We start from the raw sequence: 25,457 nt of genomic DNA, 5'->3' as shown, positions 1-25,457 counted from the left end.
AGTTAATAATGTCCCCGCCTGGGTTGATGAGACAGTCGATTGCGCAGTCAATTGGAACAGAGTAAATAGGCATGTATACGTCATAGATTTAGCGGATAGTAATTTGTGGAATAGACACCGGCTGGGATGCGTTTTTAACCAATCAGCATTCAGGATTGGACCCACCCGTTGTATAAAATACAACAATGACTAATATTCCCAAAGGACCCTGATGATTTCATTTGACCGATTTGTGCCAACTAAACCACAGGCCGATTTAAACTAGCTTGTTTTCACCCTTGGAGGCTGTTGTATTACAGGGGAAATCTTGTTTTGTCGCTTAAACGCTCTTGAGCCTGTATGAAATGTCAAATAAAATCGTGTAAAACAAGTTCTTGTTTGTTTTGCTTCTCAAGTGCAGCGTTTGGAGCTCTCAACGGGCCCGCATGGGACTATCAGAGACCAAAAACATGGCTTGGTCTAAACCACTCAATGTACACCGATTTATCGACTCAGGCTGTGATTAAGTTGGATCTCCTTCATATATTATTTCTGGTTTTGAGACACAAAGCAGATTAATAGTTCTATTCATCTCAATCCCCTTTTCAGTAGAATTGAATTACTCATTCAGGTATCAACCAGCAGAGGGCAGTCTCTACCAATTTGTTCAGATTACGTCAAAGGATTTCAGGTGGCTGGTTGATAAATCTCCAACTTGTCATGCCCGCCATTATGATTGGGGTGGTACAATGATTTCAAGGGTTCTATTTGAACTTTCTAAATATATATAAATGTATCTATATGGGTAAAAATGTTTAAGTAGTAGGATTTTGGCCCAACTCAATCTTCTTATGGGTTGCTTGAGCAATCTTTATTGATTTAGTAATAACTACAAAAGGATAACCACCTGAAATGTTAGTCTTGTCTTGCCCTTACAGATATGAGGCCATGACTTGGGATTTAAATCTAATCAAAGTATACTTAGCTTTTCTTTTTTGTGTGGCGCAAAGTCATCTGCATACATAATCTGACCAAAGGAGGACGGCTCATAATAATGTCTGGAACGGCGCGAATGGAATGGCATCAAACACGTGGAAACCACTAATTCCGCTCCAGCCATTACCACGAGCCTGTCCTCGCCAATTAAGGTTCCACCAACCTCCTGTGAATCGGACTTGACATGGTATGACATGAATCCATGTTTAAGTCATAGTGAGGATCTCACTGATCCAAAGTTACACTACTGATAGCATTAGACCAGTGTTAGAGGGGTGGGAGAAGCACTTAATTATACACTTTTGAATTAGCTGAAATTGATTCTCACAAAACCTGTTGGCTGAATTTATAATGCTGATATGCAGCACCATCGTTTTCCCCAATCGGTATCAGAAATAACACAACATTGTTCCATGGAAAACTGGAAATAGTAGGCCAATATGATGGGGTTATGTTGTAAACCCCTACTACGCTGTTGCTTTCACTGAGATTTTGTTTTGTCATGTTCACACATTGTCATTGAATGACCCTGTGCTCAAACACACCTGTGTTGACACACCTGACTTCGCAGTGCTGTAACACAGCTGAGGATGTCAAGGCCCAAAACCTAGCTGTCCCTGCCAAGGAAGAAGGGCAAAGTCTGCCTTGGCCACGGGCACATTGTGTTCACTGTGTAATGCTGGCTACAGTTGGAATATTGGTTTGACCAGGATAATTATTTTTCAGCTGATCACTGTTATAAGATAGCACTGCACAACGTGCCACTGTCCGTCTATCTTACTGTTAGTGAATGTCTAAAGCTGAATCAGATAAATCATGATACAATATGATCTGGCAGGCTGTTTACACTTGGCCTGATGATCTCATCCACTCAAGGATAACAGTTTTGGATTTCCATATAAACTGAAGCAAGTCTTGTTTGGCGATGCAGCAGGCATGTAACAGTTTTTCCAAATATGCAGCACTTTTACTAGAACCCCTAAATGTAAATCAACCCTTGTGTCCCATTGAAGTTGGGTGAGTCTCTGTGTTGACTGTAGATGTCTGTGTTTTAATGGATATAATATCCTTCCTCACTTGCCCTCTGTTTTAGGATCCTGAATCTGGTGACCGGCCAAGGAGCGACATGGGCGAGCACACATGGGTCAGTGGGTGAGTGCCTGTCATTCCCCACCAGTGGATTGACGCAGATGTCCTTTCAGCAGTGCCACACATTGGTATACTGTTATTGTCTCAATAGAAACCAAAAAACAATGTGACATTTATTCACCTGTATGCTTGCTTGTCCTCAGCTCTGTTGTAGAGTGTGTCTGGGGTGGCCATCGCGAAGACCTGAGGAGCAGAGGATGACATCAACACTGTTGTTGCCAGGACCATGACAGGCATGCTGTACAAGTCCACAGGTTAGTAGAGGATCTGAGGTCATATGATGTTGAAAGCAAAACAGGAGAATTTTTCCTCACCTCATGTCTCCTACCAACACATGGAATCAGAGATGGAGCCTAGGTAGCCCTTTCCACTCCCCCTGTCATCCCGTATACAGGTTGAAAATGGCAGATTTTGTCATTGATTAACACCTAAATTGGAACGCAGGGGCTATACAGTAACATTCTATACATGACGTCAGAGTTCAGGTTCTCCACTTAGTGCTGTATGGGTTTTGACTGACGGCCGTTATAAACTTGAGCACCACGCGCGACAAAAAGATGCCACCATCCCTCCCGCTAATGGGGCTACTTTTGCACATTTGTTGTTGTCTGAGTGAGGGGAAATCTTGTCAATCGAGAGGAGTCTGTGTTGTGAAAGATGAGACGTTGAGGATCATAATGAATACTGCTTTGATGTCATACAGTCAAACCACACACCCGTGAGTCCAAACGTGCACTTTACATTTCCATATGTGAAAACTCATGTCAAATCAAATGTCCAATCACATTTTATTCTTATCACGTGCTTCGTAAATAACAGGTGTGGACTAATAGTGGAATGCTTACTTACAGGTCCTTCACAACAATACAGGGAAAGAAAATGGAGAGATAAAAGGAAAGTAAAACACTCAATAATAAAAGTAATAATAGGTACACAATGAGTAACAATAACTTGGCTATATACACTATATATACAAAATGATATGGACACCCCTTCAAATGAGTTTCTGACAGGTGTATAAAATCGAGCACACAGCCATGCAATCTCCAAAGACAAACTTTGGCAGTAGAGTGGCCTTACTGAAGAGCTCCAGTGACATTCAACATGGCACTGTCATAGGATGCCACCTTTCCAACAAGTAAGTTCATAACATTTCTGCCCTGCTAGAGCTGCCCTGGTCAACTGCAAGTGCTGTTATTGTGAAGCAGAAACGTCTAGGACCACGTAGCGCGTAGAAATGGTCTGTCCTCCGCTGCAACACTCACTACCGAGTTCCAAACTGCCTCTTGAACAACGTCAGCACAAGAACTGTTTGTCAGGAGCTTCATGAAATGGGTTTCCATGGCTGAGCAGCTGCACACAAGCCTGAGATCACCATGCACAATGCCAAGCGTCGGCTGGAGGGGTGTAAAGCTCGCCGCCATTGGACTCTGGCGCAGTGGAAACTCTTAACGCTACAGCATACAATGACATTCTAGACAGTTAGGTGAAGGCCCTTTCCTGTTTCAGCATGACAATGCCCCCGTGCAGAAAGCGAGGTCCATATAGAAATGGTTTGTCGAGATCCCTGTGGAAGAACTTGACTGGCCTGCATAGAGCCCTGACCTCAAACCCATCAAACACCTTTGGGATGAATTGGAACACAGACTGCGAGTCAGGCCGAATCGGCCAACATCAGTGCCCGACCTCACTAATGCTCTTGTGGCTGAATGGAAGCAAGTCTCGCAGCAATGTTACAACATCTAGTGGCAAGCCTTCCCAGAACAGTGGAGGTTGTTATAGCAGCAAACTCCATATTAATTCCCATGATTTTGGAATGAGATATTTGACGAGCAGTTGTCCACATACTTTTGGTAATGTAGTGTAACAGTTCCTTGTTGATATGCAGGGGTATGAGGTAAAAGCTGTTCAGGATCCTGTTGGTTCCAGACTCGACGCATCGGTACTGCTTGCCGAGCGGTAGCAGAGAGAACAGTCTACGACTTTGGTGGCTAGAGTCTTTGACCATTTTTAGGACCTTCCTCTGACACCGCCTGGTATAGAAGTCCTGGATGGCAGGGAGCTCGGCCCCAGTGATGTTCTGGATTACCCTCTGTAGCGCCTTGCAATCAAATGCCAAGCAATTGCCATACCAAGCGGTGATGCAGCCAGTCAAGATGCTCTCAATGGTGCAGCTGTAGAACCTTTTGAGGATCTGAGGGCCCATGCCAAATCTTTTCAGCCTCCTGAGGGGGAAGTGGCATTGTTGTGCCGTCTTCGCGTCTGTGTTGGTGTCTTTTGACCGTGATAGCTCCTTAGTGATGTAGAAACTTGAAGCTCTCGACCTGCTCCACTTCAGCCCTGTCGATGTGAATGGGGCTGTGCTCAGCCCTCCATTTCCTGTAGTCCACGATCAGCTCCTTTGTCTTGCTGATGTTGAGGGAGAGGTTGTTGTCCTGGCACCACACTGCCAGGTCTCTGTCCTCCTCCCTATAGGCTGTCTCATCATCGTCAATGATCAAGCCTACCACCACCGTGTCGTCGGTAAACGTAATATTTGTGTTATTATTTGTTTATTTGTCAGGGACCATGTTTACATGAAATTGCACCAGATTTCACTACATAGCAAATTTCCATCTGCAGTCCTTGGGCAGAAAACAATCAACATTAATACATCAATACTACAATATAGCACACTATTAAAATCTATCTATCTAGTGTCTATCTATCAAAATATGAACAATGGACAATATAATGCTAATATTACATCAGAGTTTAAATGTCCCTTGGTCTTACATTATCTGACTTCTTAAGAGTCAGAATGTCTTAATGTTCACATGACTGGTTTGCCTTGAAGCTAGCAAAGGTACTGCACTCTCTGACACTGGTTGGCAGGTTTTTCCATAGTCTAGACGCACCGACTGAAAAAGCTGTCTGGCCAAATTTGGTGGACCCTAAAACTGAGATGAGAAGGCTCCTCTGTTTGAAGCTCTTGTTGTCCTGGTATTGTACATGCAATATGTGTCATAGGATGCCACCTTTCCAACAAGTAAGTTCATAACATTTCTGCCCTGCTAGAGCTGGTCCCGTGTGGCTCAGTTGGTAGAGCATGGCGCTTGCAACGCCAGGGTTGTGGGTTCAATTCCCACGGGGGACCAGGGTTCAATTCCCATGGGGGGACCAGGATGAATATGTATGAACTTTCCAATTTGTAAGTCGCTCTGGATAAGAGCGTCTGCTAAATGACTTAAATGTAAATGTAAATGTATGTGACAAATTGAAGTGGCTGGGAAAGGTCAGGAGTGATCTTAATCAGCAGAGAAGTGTCGGCAAGGCATAAGAACCTGTCAAAGCTCAGTAGGTGGTATTTCTTATTGATATTGCAGTGGTGAAAGGTGTTTGGTTTTTTGTCCAGCACATTCAGAGTTTGTTTCTAGAGCTTTTGAAGTGGTTTGCTGTGATACTAGCGTGTGACCAGGTTGTGACACAGTACGAGAGATGGGACAAAATCATTGAATGCATGTACAGTTTGTTACATCTGTTGACATTTGGTTTCTGATAAATTAGACATTTACCAGGTTGCGTTTTGCTTTTCCATATACTTTTTATATATTTTTTTAAGGAAAGGTTAGAGTAAATAATTATCACTAAGTATTTAAAATCCCTATGTATTTAAAATGTGACACCACCTCGATCCCGTTGGAGTCATGCGCGGCCACACAGTCGTGGGTGAACAGGGAGTACAGGAGGGGACTAGGCACGCACCCCTGAGGGGCCCCCGTGTTGAGGGTCAGTGTGGTGGATGTGTTGTTGCCTACCCTCAACATCTGGGGCATCCCATCAGGAAGACCAGGATCCAGTTGCAGATGGAGGTGTTCAGTCCCAGGTTCCTTAGCTTAGTGATAAGCTTGGAGGGCACTATGGTGTTGAATGCTAAGTTATAGTCAATGAACAGCATTCTCACATACAGAGCATCCGGAAAGTATTCAGACCCCTTGACTTTTTCCACATTTTGTTACATTACAGCCTTAATCTAAAATGGATTTAATAGTTTTTTTCCTCATCAATCTACACACAATACCCCATGATGAAAAAGCAAAAACAGGTTTTTATAAATATTTACGAATGTATAATTTAAAAAAATCACATTTACATAAGTATTCAGACCCTTTACTCAGTACTTTGTTGAAGCACCTTTGGCAGTGATTACAGCCTCGAGTGTTCTTGGGTAGGACGCTACAAGCTTGGCACACCTGTATTTGGAGAGTTTCTCCCATTCTTCTCTGCAGATCCTCTCAAGCTCTGTCAGGTTGGATGGGGAGCGTTGCTGCACAGCTATTTTCAGGTCTCTCCAGAGTTGTTAGATCAATTTCAAGTCCAGGCTCTGGCTGGGCCACTCAAGGACATTCAAAAAATCCTGCGTTGTCTTGGCTGTGTGCTTAGGGTCGTTGTCCTGTTGAAAGGTGAACCTTCGCCCAGTCTGAGGTCCTGAGTGTTTTGGAGCAGGTTTTCATCAAGGATCTCTCTGTACTTTGCTCCTTTCATATTTCCCTCGATCCTGACTAGTCTCCCAGTCCCTGCAGCTGAAAAACATCCCCCACAGCATGATGCTGCCACCGCCATGCTTCACCGTAGGGATGGTGCCAGGTTTCCTCCAGACGTGACGCTTGGCATTCAGGCCAAAGAGTTCAATCTTGGTTTCATCAGAACAGAGAATCTTGTTTCTCATGGTGTGAGAGTTCTTTAAGTGCCTTTTGGCAAACTCAAAGCAGGCTGTCATGTGCCTTTTACTAAGGAATGGCTTCCGTCTGGCCACTCTACCATAAAAGCCTGATTGGAGGAGTGCTGCAGAGATGGTTGTCCTTCCGGAAGATTCTCCCATCTCCACAGAGGCACTCTAGAGCTCTGTCAGAGTGACCATCGGGTTCTTGGTCACCTCCCTGACCAAGGCGCTTTTCCCCCAATTGCTCAGTTTGTCTGGGCGGCCAGCTCTAGTCTTGGTGGTTCCAAACTACTTCCATTTAAGAATGATGGAGGCCACTGTGTTCTGGGGACCTTCAATGTGGCATAGGGGGATTTCTTAGAAGCAGCTGGGTTAGTGTCCTGCTTCCTGAATGCGGCAGCTCTTGCCTTTAGCTCAGTGCGGATGTTTCCTGTAATCCATGGCTTCTGGTTGGGATATGTATGTACGGTCACTGTGGGGACGACTTCATCAATGCGCTTATTAATGAAGCCGGTGACTGATGTGGTAAACTCCTCAATGCCATCGGATGAGTCCCAAGTGAAATTCTTATGTTTCTAGCAGTATCAATGTTTATGATCACTCTGTTTGATCCACAGTTACCAGGATGACATGCACTATACCCTGGGGTGTCCTTAAAAGAATGAGGCTATGTTTGTCGTATTATGGAGAAAAAAAATTGTTGGCAATAGAATACGCTTTCAAATGATGCCCACCTGACCCAGATTGTGATTTATAATGGAACATTTTTGGATTGAGCAAATTAAAGGTTCTTTCCTTGAGTCATTAAAGTGCATTGAAATTACTTAGGAACTGTGCACAGTTTGGAGAGCTGTGTGACCACTTAACACCAGTTAGACCTCACTCAAACCCTTGTAATATTTTTTTTTTTATATTGCACCTACTGTAAAGTGTCAATGAATATTCATATGTTGTTACTGAATGTATCCAGAGTATTTTCAGTTATTGACAAATGCTGTGAAAAGTACAGAAATGTAAAATGAACAAAAATCAACAGCGTAACGTTTGGATTCAGTCTTGTGTCAGGTAAACTGTTGTGTCCTCACCTTTTGGTGTGATAATTTCCCCCATAATCTCCAAAGTGTCCCCATAATATCCAATGTGCTACTATGGTCATGGGTATGCTTTTTATAGTTTTTCTGTTAGGAACATTTCAATTTGGCCCTATCCATATAGGCCCATTTTTACACGCGTAAAGGGGTTAGCATGGCCACAAAATCATAATTATGGCTAAACCCCACCCATTTCTAAAATGTATCTAATTAAAATTGGATTCTAAACCTAACCTTAACCACACTGCTAAACGTATGCCTAACCCTAACCTTAAATAGACCAAAGAGCAAATGTTTGACTTTGTGGCTTTTATCTAGTGGAAATCCATAGCCCTGGCATTGATTTTTGCATTTCAGGTCAGTTGTGAAGAAGAAAATGCCTGTTCTCATACAGTAGAACTAGTGACTCACATTGGAAATGTGCAGAGGTCTTCGTAACACAAACAAAAAACTTTACGTGCTGGTATTGAACATAATAGTCAGACAACCGTGTTACTGTTTTGAGTATGGAAATACATTGTCAGCTGCAGTAAAAGTGATCTCTGGCACTTGTAATTAAACATTAACACTTCTATATTTTTACCCTAGCGTGCTCTATTTAGAGGAAGCTAAAGGAAAATACCCATCTAGGACTTTCTGGTGTGGTTGACCAAGACAACCTGATGCTTTATGTCGGTTTTTTACCAGCTTCCCATTTTTCTTGATTAGATTCCACTTAAAATTCCACCGCTCATGTGATTGAGAGAGGTCGTTGCAGACACCACTTTCTGGTTAGACTGGTTCCGTTTGTCTTGCGGGACACTAGGCCTTAATTACCAGCTGTTGTTAAATGGACAGTATCTACACAGGGCACCTCTGCTGCCAACATAAATTATCCGAGCATGCACTGCTCCGGATTCAATAAGGGGAAGTTCTTAAAAATCTGGCACTGGCCTACACTCCTCTATCACTGGGAGGGGGAGGGGGTATGATATCAGCCAAGGGGGTTAAGGACACTCAACTAAATACACAGTCATCGGATCCACAACGGGATTCAGCTATAAAGAGGGTGGTAAAAGTGGCCGATCATACAGTGCATTCGGAAAGTATTCAGAACCCTTCCCTTTATCCCAAAAATTTTACGTTACAGCCTTATTCGAAAATGTATTAAATAAAATATTTTCCTCATCAATCTACCCACAATACCCCATAATGACAATGCGAAAACCGGTAAAGAAATGTTTGCAAATTCATTAAAAATTAAAAACAGACGTTTTGCTATGAGACTCAAAATTGAGCTCACGTTCATCCTGTTTCCAATCATCATCCTTGAGATCCTTTTTTCAACTTGATTGGAGTCCACCTGTGGTACATTCAGTTGATTGGACATGATTTGGAAAGGCACACACCTGTCTATACAAGGTCCCACAGTTGATAGTGCATATCAGAGCAAAAACCAAGCCATGAGGTCAAAGGAATTGGCCGTAGAGCTCCGGGACAGGATTGTGTCGAGGCACAGATCTGGTGATGGGTACCAAAACATTTCTGCAGCATTGAAGCCCCCCAAGAACACAATGGCCTCCATCATTCTTAAATGGAAGACATTTGGGACCACTAAGACTCTTCCTAGAGCTGGCTGCCCGGGCCAAACTGAGCAGAAGGGCCTTGGTCAGGGAGGTCACCAAGAACCCGATGGTCACTCTGACAGAGCTCCAAAGATCCTCTGGGGAGATGGGAGAACCTTCCAGAAGGACAACCATCTCTGCAGCACTCCATCAATCAGGCCTTTATGGTAGAGTGGCCAGACAGAAGCCACTCCTCAGTTTAAAGCACCTGACAGCCCTCTTTGAGTTTGCCAAAAGGCACCTACAGGACTCTCAGACCATTGATCTCTTTGGCCTGAATGCCAAGTGTCACGTCTGGAGGAAACCTGGCACCATTCCTACAGTAAAGCATGGTGGTGGCAGCATCACGCTTTGGGGATGTTTTTCTGTGGCAGGGACTGGGAGACTAGTCAGGCTTGAGGGAAAGATGAACGGAGCAAAGTGCAGTGAAGTCTTTATGAAAACCTGCTCCAGAGTGCTCAGGACCTCAGACGGGGTGAAGGTTCACCTTCCAACAGGACAACGGCCCTATGCAAACAGCCAAGACACCACAGGAGTGGCTTCGGGACAAGTCTCTGAATGTCCTTGCGAGGCCCAGCCAGAGCCCGGACTTGAACCCGAAAATATCTGTGCAGCGACGTTCCTGATCCATCCTGACGGAGCATGAGAGGATCTGCAGAGAAGAATGAGAGAAACTCCCCAAATACAGGTGTGCCAAGCTTGTAGCGTCATATCCAAGAAGACTCAAGGCTGTAATCGTTGCCAAAGGTGCTTCAACAAAGTACTGAGTAAAGGATCTGAATACTTATGTAAATGTGATATTTCAGTTTTGAGATTTTTTTTATACATTTGCAAGGGTCGTTCACTCTTGCTTATATTCTCTCCGTCTCTGTTAAAGCCTTGCTGATCACCCCTTAGTGTCATTGGAAAGGTGTTGCTGAGTCAAATGTCAAACTAAGGCCATGTTGAGAATATCTTGCTCACTGAGGTGTTAAATGCCTAGGATTGCACTCGTCCAATGTGTCCAGTGGACCTGAATCGAATGAAGAAGTGACTGTTGTTTTCAGTTCTGGTGTGTCTTGTCTAGACTAGAGTCATGTCTCTCTATCTATTGCTCTGATCTTGACCAGTGAGAACACTCAGATGGAATCTGATCGATATAATAAGAATTATGGAGTCGGAGAGATTACGATACATTTGGAATGAGAGCTTTGCATGTGTCTTTGTGAAGGTTTGTGTCTGTGTTCCCTCACACATACCTACTGTGTGCATTTGCTTGACTTGCTTATACATCACCAAACCTTTCAGGTGAACGTGTGGACATGCAGCTCATTTTTTTCAGTGTCCCATTCCTATGGGAAGTAGGACAAACATAGCTAGGTGGACTTTTTGGCCCTTGTGTTATTTTGTTCTGTGGCTACTGACAACCAACCTGCATTGTTGTAATGTTATCCTATTGTGCTGATGCATGAGTCTGCCTCACATTCCACTTGGTTTCAGACTAGTGGTTCATTTGGGAAATCTCTTAATAGTAGTGGTAGTGATTCAGTGTCATATGTGGGATATGAATAACAATCCTGACACGCAATGAAAACAAGTAATAATTGTATGCCCAAACCTATTCCATAGCCTGTAATGAAAGGATTTAAATTCTTCAAGAAGAAAAATATATATTTCCCGGTGCTATGGAAATTGTCCAGAAGCAGTCGTTCAATCCACTGTGTGTTTTGACAATGACAGCATGTTTCGCACCCATGGGTGTGGGCTGCGCTTGTATGGACCCTACAGGGTTGGGTAAGTGGGGTGTTTTGTATTTCAAGCTGTCTCACTCTCCCTGCCATGGTGACATAGCACCTATACTGCCATATAAACCCTTATCTTGGGGCTGCTGGTAGTGGGTGTGGGCCCTGTGACTGCAGTATGAGAGAACTTTATCAGTCTTATCCCCTGCTGCTGAATGGGGCCAGGGACATGCATACTCCAACTGCTACTCCCCTCTCACGCTCTGAAGACTGTTGGATATGTTTGCCACTGTGTGCCCATAGCAATGGCTTCTCATTGACATGCTTTGCCATTCAAACCTGATTCCTGCACTAATCTGATCCTATGTACTTTCCCATGTATCTGTGTGAAATCACGCTTAGTGCTGATGAGCACCTCATCGTGATAGCGAAGGTTCCACAAATTAACATATCCCACTGTTGTTAGCTGTATGTACTTTCCAGTTTCCCAAGGTGTGTGTGACAATTCACACAAACAAACTGGCCTTTTACTATGCCTTTGTCAATAGTCCGTGTTGAATGTAGACTGTGGAAACATACCTCATGTCTTCTTCCTATTGTGTTTGTCTGTTTTTCCCCTGGTGGTGTGAGAGGGATGGTCAGATGTCTCTGTGGTACTAGAATTCCCCTGACTGACTGCTGACATCTCTAGTTTTGGTCACTGTTTATAAGTCAGCGTATGATATTGTTGGTTTGATATCAGTGTAGGCCGGTTAGATCTGACTTATGTGTGATTGTGATATGACATACACACACTGTGTGTTTTATAGGTGATGTACGTGTGACAGCGTGAGGGGGCCTGGCCGGCAGGTCTATATGGCCTGTACAACAACTGGGACCAACTTAAGGAAAACTGGAGGATGGACCAGTCAAAACGTTTCCCCAAAATATATCCTTTTTCCTTTGTAGACATACAGTGCCTTCAGAAGGTATTCATACCCCTTGACTTTTTCCACATTTTGTTGTTACAGCCGGAATTCAAAATGTATTAAATGTGTTTTTTTATCACATATCTACACACAATACCACATAATGACAAAGTGAAAACATGTTTTTTGAAAGTTTAGCAAATTTATTGAATATGAAATACAGAAATATCACATTTACGTAAGTATTCACACCCCTGACTCAATACTTTGTAGAAGCACCTTTGGCAGCGATTACAGATGTCAGTCTGTCAGAGCTTTCAACACCTGGATTGTGCAACATTTTTCAATAGTCTTCAAGCTCTGTCAAATTGTTTTTTGATCATTACTACAGAAGCATTTTCAGGTCTTGCCATAGATTTAAGTAGATTTAAGTCAAAACTAACTATGACACTCAGGAACATTTTCTTCCACTAGCTTTGCTGCATTCTCCTGACGTCATCAGAGTGTGCGGCTGAACACTGTATACTGGAAACACTTGGTTTAGTTTTAGTTAAAATAAAAATCTTTGTTTAACATAAATACCTAACTTGTTTTTGCATGAATTCATGAGACGCAGTTAGGAATGGAAAATAAGTCTGACTGCACAACTGATTGGCAAATGTACTGCAAATTGAGAAATCATGTGACTAAACTGAATATAATTAGAAACTATACTATGAAACAAAGATAGATAGTTAACACCAATGACATTTTGGGGAAAAAGGCAAAAACTCCATCATTCAATGAATCAAATGCCTCATTCATTACAAAACCGACTGATATTGGTAACTACTTTAATGATTTTCTCATTGGCAAGATTAGGCATGGGATGCCAGCAACAAACGCTGACACTACACATCCAAGTATATCGGACCAAATTATGAAATGAAGAATTGTAATTTCGAATTCCATTTGTTGTCTATCAACAATGACAAGCCACCGGAGTCTGACAACTTGTATGGAAAGTTACTGAGGATAATAGCGGACGATATTGCCACTCTTATTTGCAATATCTTCAATTTAAGCCTAATAGAAAGTGTGTGTCCTCAGGCCTGGAGGGAAGCAAAAGTCATTCCGCTACCTAAGAATAGTAAAGCCAACTTTACTGGCTCAAATAGCCGACCAATCAGCCTTTTACCAACCCTTAGTAAAGTTTTGAGAAAAAATGGTTTTTGACCTGATAAAATGCTATTTTACTTTCAGCACACTTATAAGGAAGCACATTCAACAAGCACAGCACTAACACAAATTACTGATGATTGGCTGATAGAAATTGATAAAGAGATTGTGGGGGCTGTTTTGTTAGACTTCAGTGCGGCGTTTGACATTATCGATCATAGTCTGCTGCTGGAAAAACATGTGTTATGGCTTTACACCCCCTGCTATGTTGTGGATAAAGAGTTACCTATTATGGTGGAAATTTGCAAGATTGTTATAATACTTTTATTGCATCAAATGGTTGTTTTATGCAACAGACAGAGTATTCTTATAACTATCGTGTGTGTGTTTTACTTAGGATGGGCCTCTGGGAGATAACACTGACAGGAGATTTACGATGTCTTTTGGGTGATAAAACCTAAAGAGCATTCCAGAGCATGGGTTAATGTTTCTGTTCTATATGGTACCAGGGAGAGATGACCACAGAGCCAGACCAATTTAGCTAGTTAGCTTACACTTGCTAGCTAATTTGTCCTATTTAGCTAGCTTGCTGTTGCTAGTTAATTTGTCCTGGGATATAAACATTGAGTTATTTTACCTGAAATGCACAAGGTCCTCTACTCCGCCAATTAATCCACACATAAAACGGTCAACCGAATTGTTTCTAGTCATCTCTTCCTTCCAGGCTTTTTCTTCTCTTGACTTTATATTGCAGTTGGCAACTTTCATAAATTAGGTACATTACCACCACTGACCTCATTCATATTTCAGTCACCCATGTGGATATAACCAAATGAGATGGCACGTTGGTACCTGCTTCTATAAACCAATGAGGAAATGGGAGAGGCAGGACTTGCAGCGTGATCTGCGTCACAAATAGAACTGACTTCTATTTTAGCCCATGGCAACGCAGACGCTCGTTGGTGCGCGTGAGCATTGTGGGTGCAATAATTGAATAACATGCATGTCTAAATTTATTTTGCACCGCTCACACACTCGACGCGAGCGGTGTAGTCAGCCTGTTAGACAATCTTTGTACCCTGGTGGTGTACAGCTTTCATGGAAATGTGAACAAAGGCGATGTTTCACTTTTTCTAATGTTGGGGTCACTAGAATAAGTCACCAAATTTGAAGTTGAAAAAATATCATTTAGGGGGTTCTTTGCTGTTAAACACAGTGGCAGGTCATTTTTTTACCCTTAAGACAAAAGGTTAGAAGTGCCTTGCGCAAGGGCACATCACATTTCTTTTTTACTCACCCACCGCTCACTGCTAGACTACCTACCCCGTAATGTCTTACCAAGCCATCTTGTGATTTCACCTGGCATGCCAAAGATAAAGATGTAAACAAGAGGAAAAGGAGGCTATTAAGTCTGTTCTGCTCATCACTACTGTAATCATATGTCAGAAGCAATATGATTCATTGCTTTTTCAAAGGAGAACAAATGTCTTTCCTTTTCTAGCTCAAAAGGTGAAAGTTAATAAATTAATAGTAATCAAAGCAAAATCTATATTTGGGTAGATCTTTGGCTAATGTCGGTCATCATGGGAAGACTGCTGCAACTGGTTTGATCTAATCCACAACTCGGGTTGCAACAGCAGCAAATATTCTTGGCATCATCACAACATTGGATAATGCTGCACTGTGCATTTCTCAAGACTAACAGCCTATGCTTGCAACTTGGTTTGGGCAATAAATGTTCAAACGCAACACTAGGTTTCCGAAAGGAGGAAGTCCAACCACAGCGCTCTAGGTTTACTTGTTTTTATTAAGAGTTAAATATGGTACAGGCATGACTCCAGAGAGCAGAACACAAGTGATAATATGGATAGTTCTACTTTGTGGTACAAAGCATTTGCACAGGCACACCAGATGAACTGAAAAACCAAGTCCTAGTATCAAACACTAGAACCATTCGAGCACCATAGACGGGTTGGCGGACGTCAAGAAACTGATGTGCGCATCGATGTGTCCGGAAGCCGCACATTATGACTGGTCAGATAGCTAGCAACAATGACAAAGCTGCCATGTGGGGAATCGTAGGTGTCTCGTATCTTATTTATACCATTTATTGTTTTGAGGTGTTTTGACTGATTTCATGTCAAAGCGAATATGGCTCAAATTCACTAGCTAACCAACAAATGTAACTATGTATTTGAGAGAAGTGCTCATTGTGCAAATGTATTTGGTTTTCAATAAACATTGAGACTAAATACAATCTAAACCAACCCCGTCTGTTTTGCCCCATAGTTGCGCACCCGTCGGTTTTGTTGCTAGACAACCAACCCGTCCGTCTATGGCGTTTCTCCTCTCCAACTCTCCTTCGCAGAGAGCCATGTACACATTTTGAAGAATCTTTGTTCTAAGCACTATGGAGAGACAGCTAAAGAGGTATTATGCAGAAAGACATACACATCAAAAGGCCATCAATACATGTTAATTTGATAGGTACTAAAATGATTACGCGGTAGATGTTTTCTTCATTGGATTCAGCCAATCGAAAGTCATATCAATGGAAACTCGATATTGGGCACAACGTTTTCAGCTTGCATCTTTTGCAACATGAAAACACTTGCACAGCAGTGAAAATCTCAACACACAGGTGATATATAGGAGGCAAGCCGATCCTGTTTTCACAATGTATCCGCTAAATACAATGAAGCAAACTTTAGGCACATAAACCAAAACTATAGAGTTATGGTAGTGCAATAAGGGTAGATGTATTGGCAATGCCTTTAGGTTTAGCTTGTAAGATCAGAAGAAGACATAACAATGAAAAGAATGGCTTTGTTTGCATTACTTGATACTCTTATTTGAGTATGGGGGTTAACCAAATACCCACAAGGCATAGTCACTACAAAGACCAGCCATTCATATTAGTGACATACATTTGAGAACCCTTCACCACATTCAATAAAAACAAGTGTTCCTAAAATATGGTTGATTCAAATCTCTTATTTCTGTCACACCCAAACCTCTCACATCATCCCCAAACTAAAGGAAAATCATGTTACATATTCATGTGAGCTGGTCCTTTCGGGACTAGTGATTCTCAGTCACATTGCGGATTCGCTTTAGAGCCCAAGGCTAATCTTGCTAGCTTGACAAGGTATTGACAACTCTACTGTGACTATAGAAGGCAAATTCACAGAATTCCATCAGACCGAAATGCTCAGAACAATCAGATAATGGTAGTAGCTCCAGTAGACTGGGGGCGGGAGGCATATCTCCATGACAACAAAGGAAAGGAAAAGAAAAAAAGCCCAGTCCCAGAAGAGAATTGGAGGAAATGGCGAATCAAGACATTGTGTGCGAGGATCAGCATTGAAGTGGCTCCTCAAAAAACTACTGGATATACTTGTCACATCTGGAAAAGACGGGGAAAGGAAGTCCAATTAATCCAGGAACAAATAATGAACAAAATGGACCAAAATAATCCCATGTTGGTGTTCAGAGAAATACGACTGACTCTTTCAGCATTCCTCAAACTCGGTCCTGGGGACCCCAAGGGGTGCAGCTTTTGGTTTTTGCCCTAGCACTACACAGCTGACTCAAATAATCAACTCATCATCAAGCGTTGATTATTTGAATCAGCTTTGTAGTGCTACGGCAAAAACCCAAAAGGTGCACCCCTTAGGGACTATTAGGATTCTTACCTGTATAGGGACCCTGTGTAGCCACTTCTCTTTGTCTCCACCGATTTTCATAGAGGAAAATAGATCACATACTGTGGGAGGGGCAAGTCGCTCCTGAAATCAGACCAAGGAACACAGTATGGTCAGTGACCCAGCTTTTGCTTGAGGCTTAAATAGATTCACTGGTTGACAGATTACCAAAAAAAAGTATTACAAAGACTACTATACACGAGTTTGTCCTATCAGTCCATGATCCATAACCTTACCTGAGCATTGGCCCTCTTGCGTAGAAGCCACTTGTCTTCCTCTGGTTCTATGCTGGGTTGCTCCTTTGTTGTCTCCTGACTTGGTGTGGCAGCGGTGCTACTGTGTGTGTTCTCAGGTAAAACCCAGCACTCTGGCTGCAGTGGTTTGCTTAAAGGACTTTCTGACTTGGGGCCATTGAACTGGGAGCTGTGTTCCTCCATGCTGGCCTTTTCACCCTGGGAGGCTGGTGGAGACAACCAGGCTGAGAGGGATGACATGACTGGGGATGTGGAGCCCATGGTCTTGCGAGGCTCGCTAGGGTAGAGCCAGGCCTCCAGGATGGCCTGAACATTCTGTTCTTGCTCTTGATATTCGAGGATGGACTGCTTGCTGGTGTTGTTCTTGTCCACAGAGACCCCGTTCTTGTCCCGACCCTCCTTCTTGAGGAGCCAGGCGCAGAGGGCTTCTTTGCCACAGTTCTTGTCACACACACACTGAGAGTAGCTGGAGCAGGACTCGTTGGCTTTGCACGCCTGCTGTACTGGAATAGCCTGCTGCAGCCAGATCTCCACAGAGCTGGGTGTGTTGGGGGTTTGGGGTGTGGTGGTGACGGGGGTGATGGCTGCTGAGGCTTGGAGGGTCTTCAGGCACAAGAGATTGCCCAGGTTCTCAATCGCCACAGGCTTGGTGTGGGTCGCACAGCACGATCCGCAGTCAGATTTGAGCAGCCACTCGCTGGAGGAGAAGACCTCCTGGAAAGGTTTGAAGATCTGCTTCCACCTGTCAGGTTCAGATGCCTGGCAGCTCTTGCTGGTGGTTTCCTTGGCAACAGTTGCCGGGGTGATGAGCCAGTCGCTCAGTTCATCCGTTTTAGCCCGCTCCTCCTCCCCTTCCTTTTGGCCCACCTCTTCCTCCAGAGCCATGTCTAACTCAGACTCATCGATTTTCTCGATGGAGAAGGTTGAGCTGCTGCTGGTGCTACAGCTGGTTCTCTCTCTGATGGGAGTCTTTTGTAGCCACATTTCCAGATCATTCAGCTGGCCCCAGGCCTTGTGGAAGTCAAAGGGGGCCATGGGGCAAGATGACTGGAGAACAGAGGAAAAAGAAAAGTCGGTGTAATCAGCCATGCAACTCGAAATGTCAACACTATTTTGACTTATTAACCTGTTGAGGATGGGGGCGCTGTTGAGACTATTTATGCTAATTGGGTAATTTTTGAAACGGCTTCCCACAAAATCCTTGATCGTACAATATGCATATTATTATTATTATTGGATAGAAAACAGTCTATAGTTTCTATAGGAGTTGAAATTTTGTCTCTAAGTGGAACAGAGCCCATTCTACAGCAATTTCCCTGACATGGAGTCAGATTTCAGAAATGTTGGCCACTGTTCTGAAGTCAGTTAAAAGGGCACTGTTATTGCTATGACTATACGGACACTTCTTACGTCTTCCCCTGGATGCCTTTACGTGATGACGATTCCAATGGGGTCGATTGCGCGTTCACAGGCCCTATAAATTAAAAAACCCTGTAGCTAGCAAGTCTTTTCTTGGTGCGTAACGCGCGTGGAGGACACCGACCCGCTCCTGTTCCAAGCGTTAGTTTAGCCTGTTATATTTCTCCGGTCATCTTTTCACTCGTTATAGGAGTTAAAAACATCATAAGGTAGTTAATTTAAAGCGTTTTATAGCAATTTATATCCGTTTAGTGCGAGTTTGGGACATTTATTTTTGAAACGATGTGAATAGCTGGGCACGCTTTTCAGTTCATCCCGAACGCAGTTGGCATTTCCACATGGCAAGAGGACAGCTTTCCACCAAAAGACGATTACTCCCAAGAAAGGATCCTTTGCCCAAGATACTGATGGAAGAACAGCTCAAAGTAGGACATTTTTATTATGATAAATCGTGTTTGTCGAAACATTTTAGTGGCTTAGGACGCCATGTTTTTTGACGTAGCTTCGCTTGGCGCAAACTGTATTGAAAAGTAAGGATAAATTAAAAAATGTAATTCCGCAATTGTATTAAGAATTAAATTGTCTATCAATCCCTGTCCACCCTATTTTTTTGTCACGTTTATGAGTATTTATGTATAAGAGTAGATCACTGTCTAAGTGGCGCAAGGACATTTTCTGACCAGCTGAGCTACATTTCACATTGTCTAACCATGATTTTGGTGGCTAAATATAAACGTTTTCGATCAAACTCTATATGGAATGTGTAATATGATGTTACAGGAGTGTCATCTGAAGAATTCTGAGAAGGTTAGTGAAAAAATTAATATATTTTTGGCGATGTTGACGTTATCGCTCACTTTGGCTAGAATCAATGCTGGGCTGCTATGTGCTATGTGCTATGCTAATATAACGATTTATTGTGTTTTCGCTGTAAGACACTTAGAAAATCTGAAATATTGTCTGTATTCACAGGATCTGTGTCTTTCGATTCGTGTATGCTGTGTATTTTTACGAAATGTTTGATGATTAGTAAGTAGGTAAACACGTTGCTCTAAGTAGTTTTTCTATTCCATTTGTGACGGTGGGTGCAATTGTAACCTATGCCATCTACCTGAAATATGCACTTTTTTCTAACAAAACCTATCCCATACCATAAATATGTTATCAGACTGTCATCTGATGAGTTTTTTTGTTGGTTAGGGGCTATAAATATCTTAGTTTAGCCGAATTGGTGATGGCTACTGGTGTTGGTGGACAAATAAAAGATGGTGGATTATGCTAATGTGTTTTTAGGTAATAGATGTACATCTTTACATATTGTGTCTTCCCTGTAAAACATTTTAAAAATCGGACATGTTGACTGGATTCACAAGATCTGTGTCTTTCATTAGCTGTATTGGACTTTAATGTGTGAAAGTTAAATATTTAAAAAAAATATTTTTTTTGAATTTCGCGGCACTGGTTTTTCAGTGGGGGGGGGGGGGGGGGGGGGGTGTGCCGCTAGCGGCACGCTGATCCTAGACAGGTTAACTTCAAATGGAATCCAAGTGGGTTTTTATGTGAAATTAGATGTGGTAAATGTAAATGAAAAGTTCATCCTGTTTCTCGGCACAGATTCGAGATAGACTTCAGGCCACAAAGAAGTTAAATTCCCGCCATCTGCTCTCACCTGAACATCCCTGCGGGTGATCAACCAATCCTGTGGGTTCTTGCTCAAGTGGTATCCAACTGGGGCGGTAGTCTCTGGACGGTTTCCAAGGAGCCAGTCGGCAAGAGGTGCAGACTCCACCCTCTACAAACAAAAAACGAGTGGGCATGTCAGTACAGTGTATTTCTGTGGGGGTGGGGACTCCGTGCAAGCAATCCAGAGTCACCACCGCTTTAGATGGAAAAGTGTCATCTGTGACATCATCAAGGTACAAACCTGTTTCTTAGCTGCGATTGGACAACTCTGCTGAAGCCATTGTCGCTCGCTGGCATTTGAGCTTTGAGAGGCGATATTCAGCACAGGGTCTCCTTCCACGTGCTGAGGAGGTGAAAGGGAAGTTATGAACATTATAATAGTGACAGTGGGAGATGTCAGGGTATTATGCAAGAAGCACTAACACATAACATGGATCGAGGAACTAGGCCACAAGGCAGTCAGTCATCTAGGACAGCATTACCAGTAGAATCACTAGGTTACCCTCAAAACTCCAATCCCCAAGATTTCCCCCAGCATGTCGATAGCATGCAACTGTACACCTCCACAAAGAACATCCGAAATTGTTTTTCTAACACTCTTTCCTAGACTACAACTGATATTAAATATAAAAATGTACATGTTAAAAACCTAGGAAATATACCTTTAGTAAACCTAAGCCGTGTGTGCATTTCTGCTTGTAGCTCCCAGTGGGTCACGTACCTGGGTGGCAATGGTGCCAAAGGAGGTGATGGCCTGGCGCAGGGAACGAGTGTCAGCCTGGAAGCTCATCTCAGGGGTTTCCTCAGGAGTCAGGTTCAGAGAAGATAACCTGAACACAGAGACATTTTAGTAGTCCACCCAAAATTCACCCCACACATCTCATCATCCTTTACTAACACATTCCAAGCTTCAGGTTCTAACCTGTGACTAAGTCTAACTGACAACGATAGAGGTATTATGGAAGTAAATGCAGAAAGGCTTAAATGATCGCTCAAACGCCATGTCTTAAGCGGACTCCCAAACCACATTCGATCCAAGACAGAGGCCATTGTGCCGTCTCGTACTTTTCCATGCAGCCGGTGAGCTGGTTGGCCAGGTCGTTGCTGTTGAAGTTTCCCAGCTGATGGATGAGAATGTCAAACTGGCCCCGGAGCTGTGGGCAAAAGAGAGAGGAAGAGAAAAGGAGAAGAAGGTCAGACCTGGCGCCATTAACACGAAGAGGTGGTCACTGAAGTAAGAAACAAAATGGAACTGGACCTTCAGAGGTTTCTGAGCAGACGCTGTGCAGTGCAGAGAATCCTGCAATGAGAGTGTGCAGACACCTGGGTTAATACTCACCGAGTGAAGCTGATGTAGCTGTGCCTGCAGAGCCTCTCCCTTTAGCTGCTGCACAAGGTCAATCTGCTCCAGCAGCCACACCTCACGGGAACGCATAGACTCCAGGTGTCTGCTGATACAGGTCTGAAGCTGGGACTTCACCTGTAAACACAAAAGAAATTAGCAAAACAGTCAAAAATATATTATAATGATCTGCATACGAGAATCCGTACGCACACAAATTCAAACACTGCTGTCAAGTCATTGCCCTGAGATCTGATACAGAACACTCAAGGGCTGAGTAGCTTCTTTAATCTCCTACTGCTGACACTAAGCAAGGTCAGATGCACACTGACCTATACACCCATCTGCAATCTGCTCCAAGCATAAGGGCAAAGAAGAAGGGCAATAACATAAGGATCTACCTATTCCTCAGCTGGTTAGTCATAAAAAGGTTGAATGATTCTCTAAGACGCAATGAGAAGTGAGCTGCTGCAGTAGTGGATGCTCTGCTGTCGATGTACTCTCCGACTGCAATGACCAGCCTCACCCCCTGCTGCTGCCTTATAAAAAGGCAGGTCTGGGGAACTCTATCCCGTAGTCATGTTTCAATTATTGGTCTCTCCGGTTCCCCTTCTCACCCTCATAACATGAGCCACATACTAATCATTAACTGTGGTCACGACAAGAGGACAAAGACCCATTTTAACAACACATCTAACATATCAGGGCTTAGCCTGTCTGCCACAGTTATGACATACAATAATGCCATGGATCACTTTGTAGAATACTAATGATTACCCTGCCAAGGTGTACTAGGCTTCCCAGCACATCAAAACATACACCCAAAAGCCATCTGCCTTCCTGAGGCCTGGGGTGACTAACCATGGTGCTTGTCCTAAATCCTTGAAAACTACTTTGTTTAGAACATAGAGCCCATTGTATGTCCTGACATAACCGGAGCACAAAGACTGACCCAGTGATGGTTCCTCCTGAGCCACTAGAACTGTGTCATTCCTGGGTGGGGCCAAGGGTTGTAAGAGGGTCTTCCGACTCACCTCTCTGGAGTTATCCTTGAGCTGGACCTCAGCCCTCGTCACCCCGCCGATGGCCTCCTCCAGCTGACAGCGGGCCTGCACACACTGCCTGAGGGTGGCCTTCTCTCGCTCCTCCACAGTAAACATTCTGCAGAGGCACAGTTGTTACAGGGTTAGCCTTTGAGACATACTATGTTACTTTGACAGAACAGCATTTCTTTGTGTTTTCTTTCCAAAGACTTAAATCTTCCCTTTGTTCAGTGAACTACTGTCTGCTTTCAGGGATCAACTGTGAGCCGAATAGGGGGTTGCGCTTGAACAATCAACTAAATTCATTGGCTATGCACTAGTAAAGTGAGTGCTTCCCCTAGTCTAAATATTACATGGAATGGAAATAAGTTACATTTCTGTTCCCTTTTGCTGTGAAACCGCCACATCAACTCTCACTTTCCTGCTCTCTCTCCATTTTCACTTCTGCTTTACATCTCTTAACAAACAGAGAGGATTTTGGGGAAAGTAAGTCAGATTTAGCAAATTAAACAAGGTGCATTCTACCATTACAGTAGACTAATTGTCACCGTGACCACCAACAGATTCATGATCAGGGTCCAGGCTCCACAGGGAGATCCTACTATACTTCAAAATATACTGAGTGCTCTATACTGTTAATCACTAGCATGTGTGGAGACTACCGAAAATTGTTCATTTTAGCAAGGGCATTAAGTTGGAAGAAATGTTTAGGATAGGCTATTAGTTCTGAATTGGTCTCATAGCTTCTTGTTGACTCAGCTTTGAGGTATCTCACATAATATCCCTCACTCTGTCATTATTGAGCCCACAAAACCGCATCCTAAAATGTTTGCTCAATCACTACCTGTCATAGCCATCGTGCTGGGTTTTTGACAGATTAGTTTAATTTAGGATATCGGTTCCCAAGTATTCCCACATAAAGACGTATGTGATCGTATCTCAATGCAAACAAGGTATGATGAAATTATTGTTATTTTCAAATACAATCTCTTTTTGGACATAATTATAATAATTTGTACACTACAAATTGACAACTATAATCCAGCCCCCCAAACAAGCATTCGCTTCGACAAAAATCGTCCCACCAGTGAATCGAGTTTCCTACCTCTGGCCTTGACCGGCTAATATATAGCATGTAACCAGTCCCTTGCAATGATCTCTTGCAACAAAGTAACGTTAACTGATACAAATGGAAGCTTTCGAGACGTTTTTTGTTATAAAAGTAAGCCTTCACCAGGCAGCTGGTTTTACTTCTTCTTTGATCATTATAGGACAACACATGTCAGTGCTTCTCATTTTAAAACAGTACCGTCTTTGACAATTAACCAGTTAGTCAATACATTTATGCGGGTTTAAATGTCATGTAACGTTATAACTCAGGTAAAAATGGAGGCGCTCGTCTCGACGAGGCTCGAATCGTTGAGCTGGCCATGTAAGAACATGGCGTATTCTTGAAAAACAGACGTACAACGTCAACCACGAACTCCTAAGGTTATAGCCTACCTCGTGCTGCTGGGTCTCCAGTGATATCTCTCAGTTTAAATCCTTTGATGTAGCTCCCTTGTTTGCTTTCATGTGCCATTTATTTATCAAGCCACGAACCAAGGCTGGTTGCTACGTCATAGGTTGTTTCCGTCAGATAGTGCGCAGAGCAACCCTTTATTATATTTCTAATGGAACAACCTGCATCAGTTTCGCATTCCACACGTACACCACCACTGGTAGAAAGAGAAGGGCCCTTCAAAAGTGGGTTCAAGACAGACAAGCAAATCTTTTTCAGCTTTTGTCACACAACCCCAAAAATGTACAGGCCCAATGCGCGATGAACACACGAATGATTTTCCATGTTGGAAATACACTTCAAGTTACCAGTGCCAGCCACCACCAGAAAGGCGAATAGTTCCAGACTCACTATTTCATATGAATGTAAAAATTGCACAAATATAACAGCTGCTTATTTTCCCATAGTGATCATGATTCGGTGTTTTATAGTGATATAAATCAAATGTTATTGGTCACATACACATGGTTAGCAGATGTCATTGCGCGTGTAGCGAAATCCTGATCCTGGGGTACACATTTTTATTTTTGCCCTAACACGACACATCTAATTCCACTAATCAACTCATTAAACATTTGATTGGTGGAATCTGGTGTTAGGGCTAAAAATAATGAAATCAAATTGTATTTGTCACATAACGTTACGTGTGTAGCAGATGTTATTGCGGGTGTTGCGATATGTTCACCTCCAGGACGAGGCGAAACACTGCCTGGGTGAGGGTAGGGATCCCAGATAACGCCGAACACTATCGATTATTACCAGCATGTTATCTTTAGATACCTAGTATACTTAAACAAATGCAGTCTCTTGGCTGTTTCATACCGCTTGCCCGCTCAATGAAGTCGAAATACGTTTAGCTACTCGTTAGCATTATTGTAGCAACTAACTTCACCTTAGCTAATTTGTATGCGCAAAGGTCGTTAGCTAAAACAGCTAACAGAGTTAGACAGCTGCCGTTGTTTCATTACTTAGTAGCTAAATGTTTACATGCCACCGGCAGCACCTACCTTTTCCCCTTGTATTGCACTTTTGACTTAGAAGACATCGATGTAACTAGCTCAGTGGTTTTAAAAATATAATGAACCTCGGCAAAGTCAACTGCTCCTCTTTTCACCGGGAAAAATCCAATCAGGTATATAAACC

The 25,457-nt window shown here is 43.0% G+C and overlaps 1 protein-coding gene and 1 long non-coding RNA gene across 4 annotated transcripts; one reads left to right on the top strand and one right to left on the bottom strand.

Annotated features, from left to right (window-relative positions):
• The first annotated feature begins 1,660 nt into the window (after positions 1–1,660).
• LOC129852677 (uncharacterized) lies at positions 1,661–13,073 on the top strand. Its single transcript, XR_008759037.1, has 3 exons — positions 1,661–2,127; positions 2,268–2,378; positions 12,052–13,073. It is a non-coding gene; the product is annotated as an uncharacterized LOC129852677 (long non-coding RNA).
• A 2,022-nt stretch (positions 13,074–15,095) lies between these two features.
• Positions 15,096–25,457, bottom strand: LOC129852614 (nuclear receptor coactivator 4-like). Of its 3 annotated transcripts, none has more exons than XM_055918286.1 (10): positions 25,322–25,457; positions 22,745–22,871; positions 21,708–21,848; positions 21,434–21,522; positions 21,090–21,198; positions 20,610–20,711; positions 20,355–20,477; positions 17,249–18,313; positions 17,004–17,096; positions 15,096–16,714 (listed from the first exon to the last, which is right to left on the bottom strand). In XM_055918286.1, the coding sequence occupies exons 1-10, from the start codon at positions 25,357–25,359 to the stop codon at positions 16,709–16,711; spliced, it is 1,893 nt and encodes a 630-aa protein (XP_055774261.1). In that variant the 5' UTR covers positions 25,360–25,457; the 3' UTR covers positions 15,096–16,708. The 3 variants fall into 3 exon arrangements, with proteins under 3 accessions (XP_055774261.1, XP_055774262.1, XP_055774263.1); XM_055918287.1 differs by lacking the exon at positions 25,322–25,457 and adding an exon at positions 24,257–24,600; XM_055918288.1 differs by lacking the exon at positions 25,322–25,457 and adding an exon at positions 23,859–24,250.

Source organism: Salvelinus fontinalis, chromosome 1 (genome assembly GCF_029448725.1).
Source record: "Salvelinus fontinalis isolate EN_2023a chromosome 1, ASM2944872v1, whole genome shotgun sequence".
Classification (NCBI taxonomy): domain Eukaryota; kingdom Metazoa; phylum Chordata; class Actinopteri; order Salmoniformes; family Salmonidae; genus Salvelinus; species Salvelinus fontinalis.
This window is presented reverse-complemented; position numbering and strand designations above follow the sequence as displayed.

What these genes read in the sequence shown, in the direction of transcription:
- LOC129852614 (XM_055918286.1), bottom strand. Translation starts at nt 25,359, where the DNA reads ATGTCTTCTAAGTCAAAAGTGCAATACAAGGGGAAAAG. An exon ending in TTGGCACCATTGCCACCCAG is followed by an intron (nt 20,712 to 21,089) that starts GTACGTGACCCA and finishes TCACCTCCTCAG; the next exon opens with CACGTGGAAGGAGACCCTGT. An exon ending in CAATCGCAGCTAAGAAACAG is followed by an intron (nt 20,478 to 20,609) that starts GTTTGTACCTTG and finishes TTTTGTTTGTAG; the next exon opens with AGGGTGGAGTCTGCACCTCT.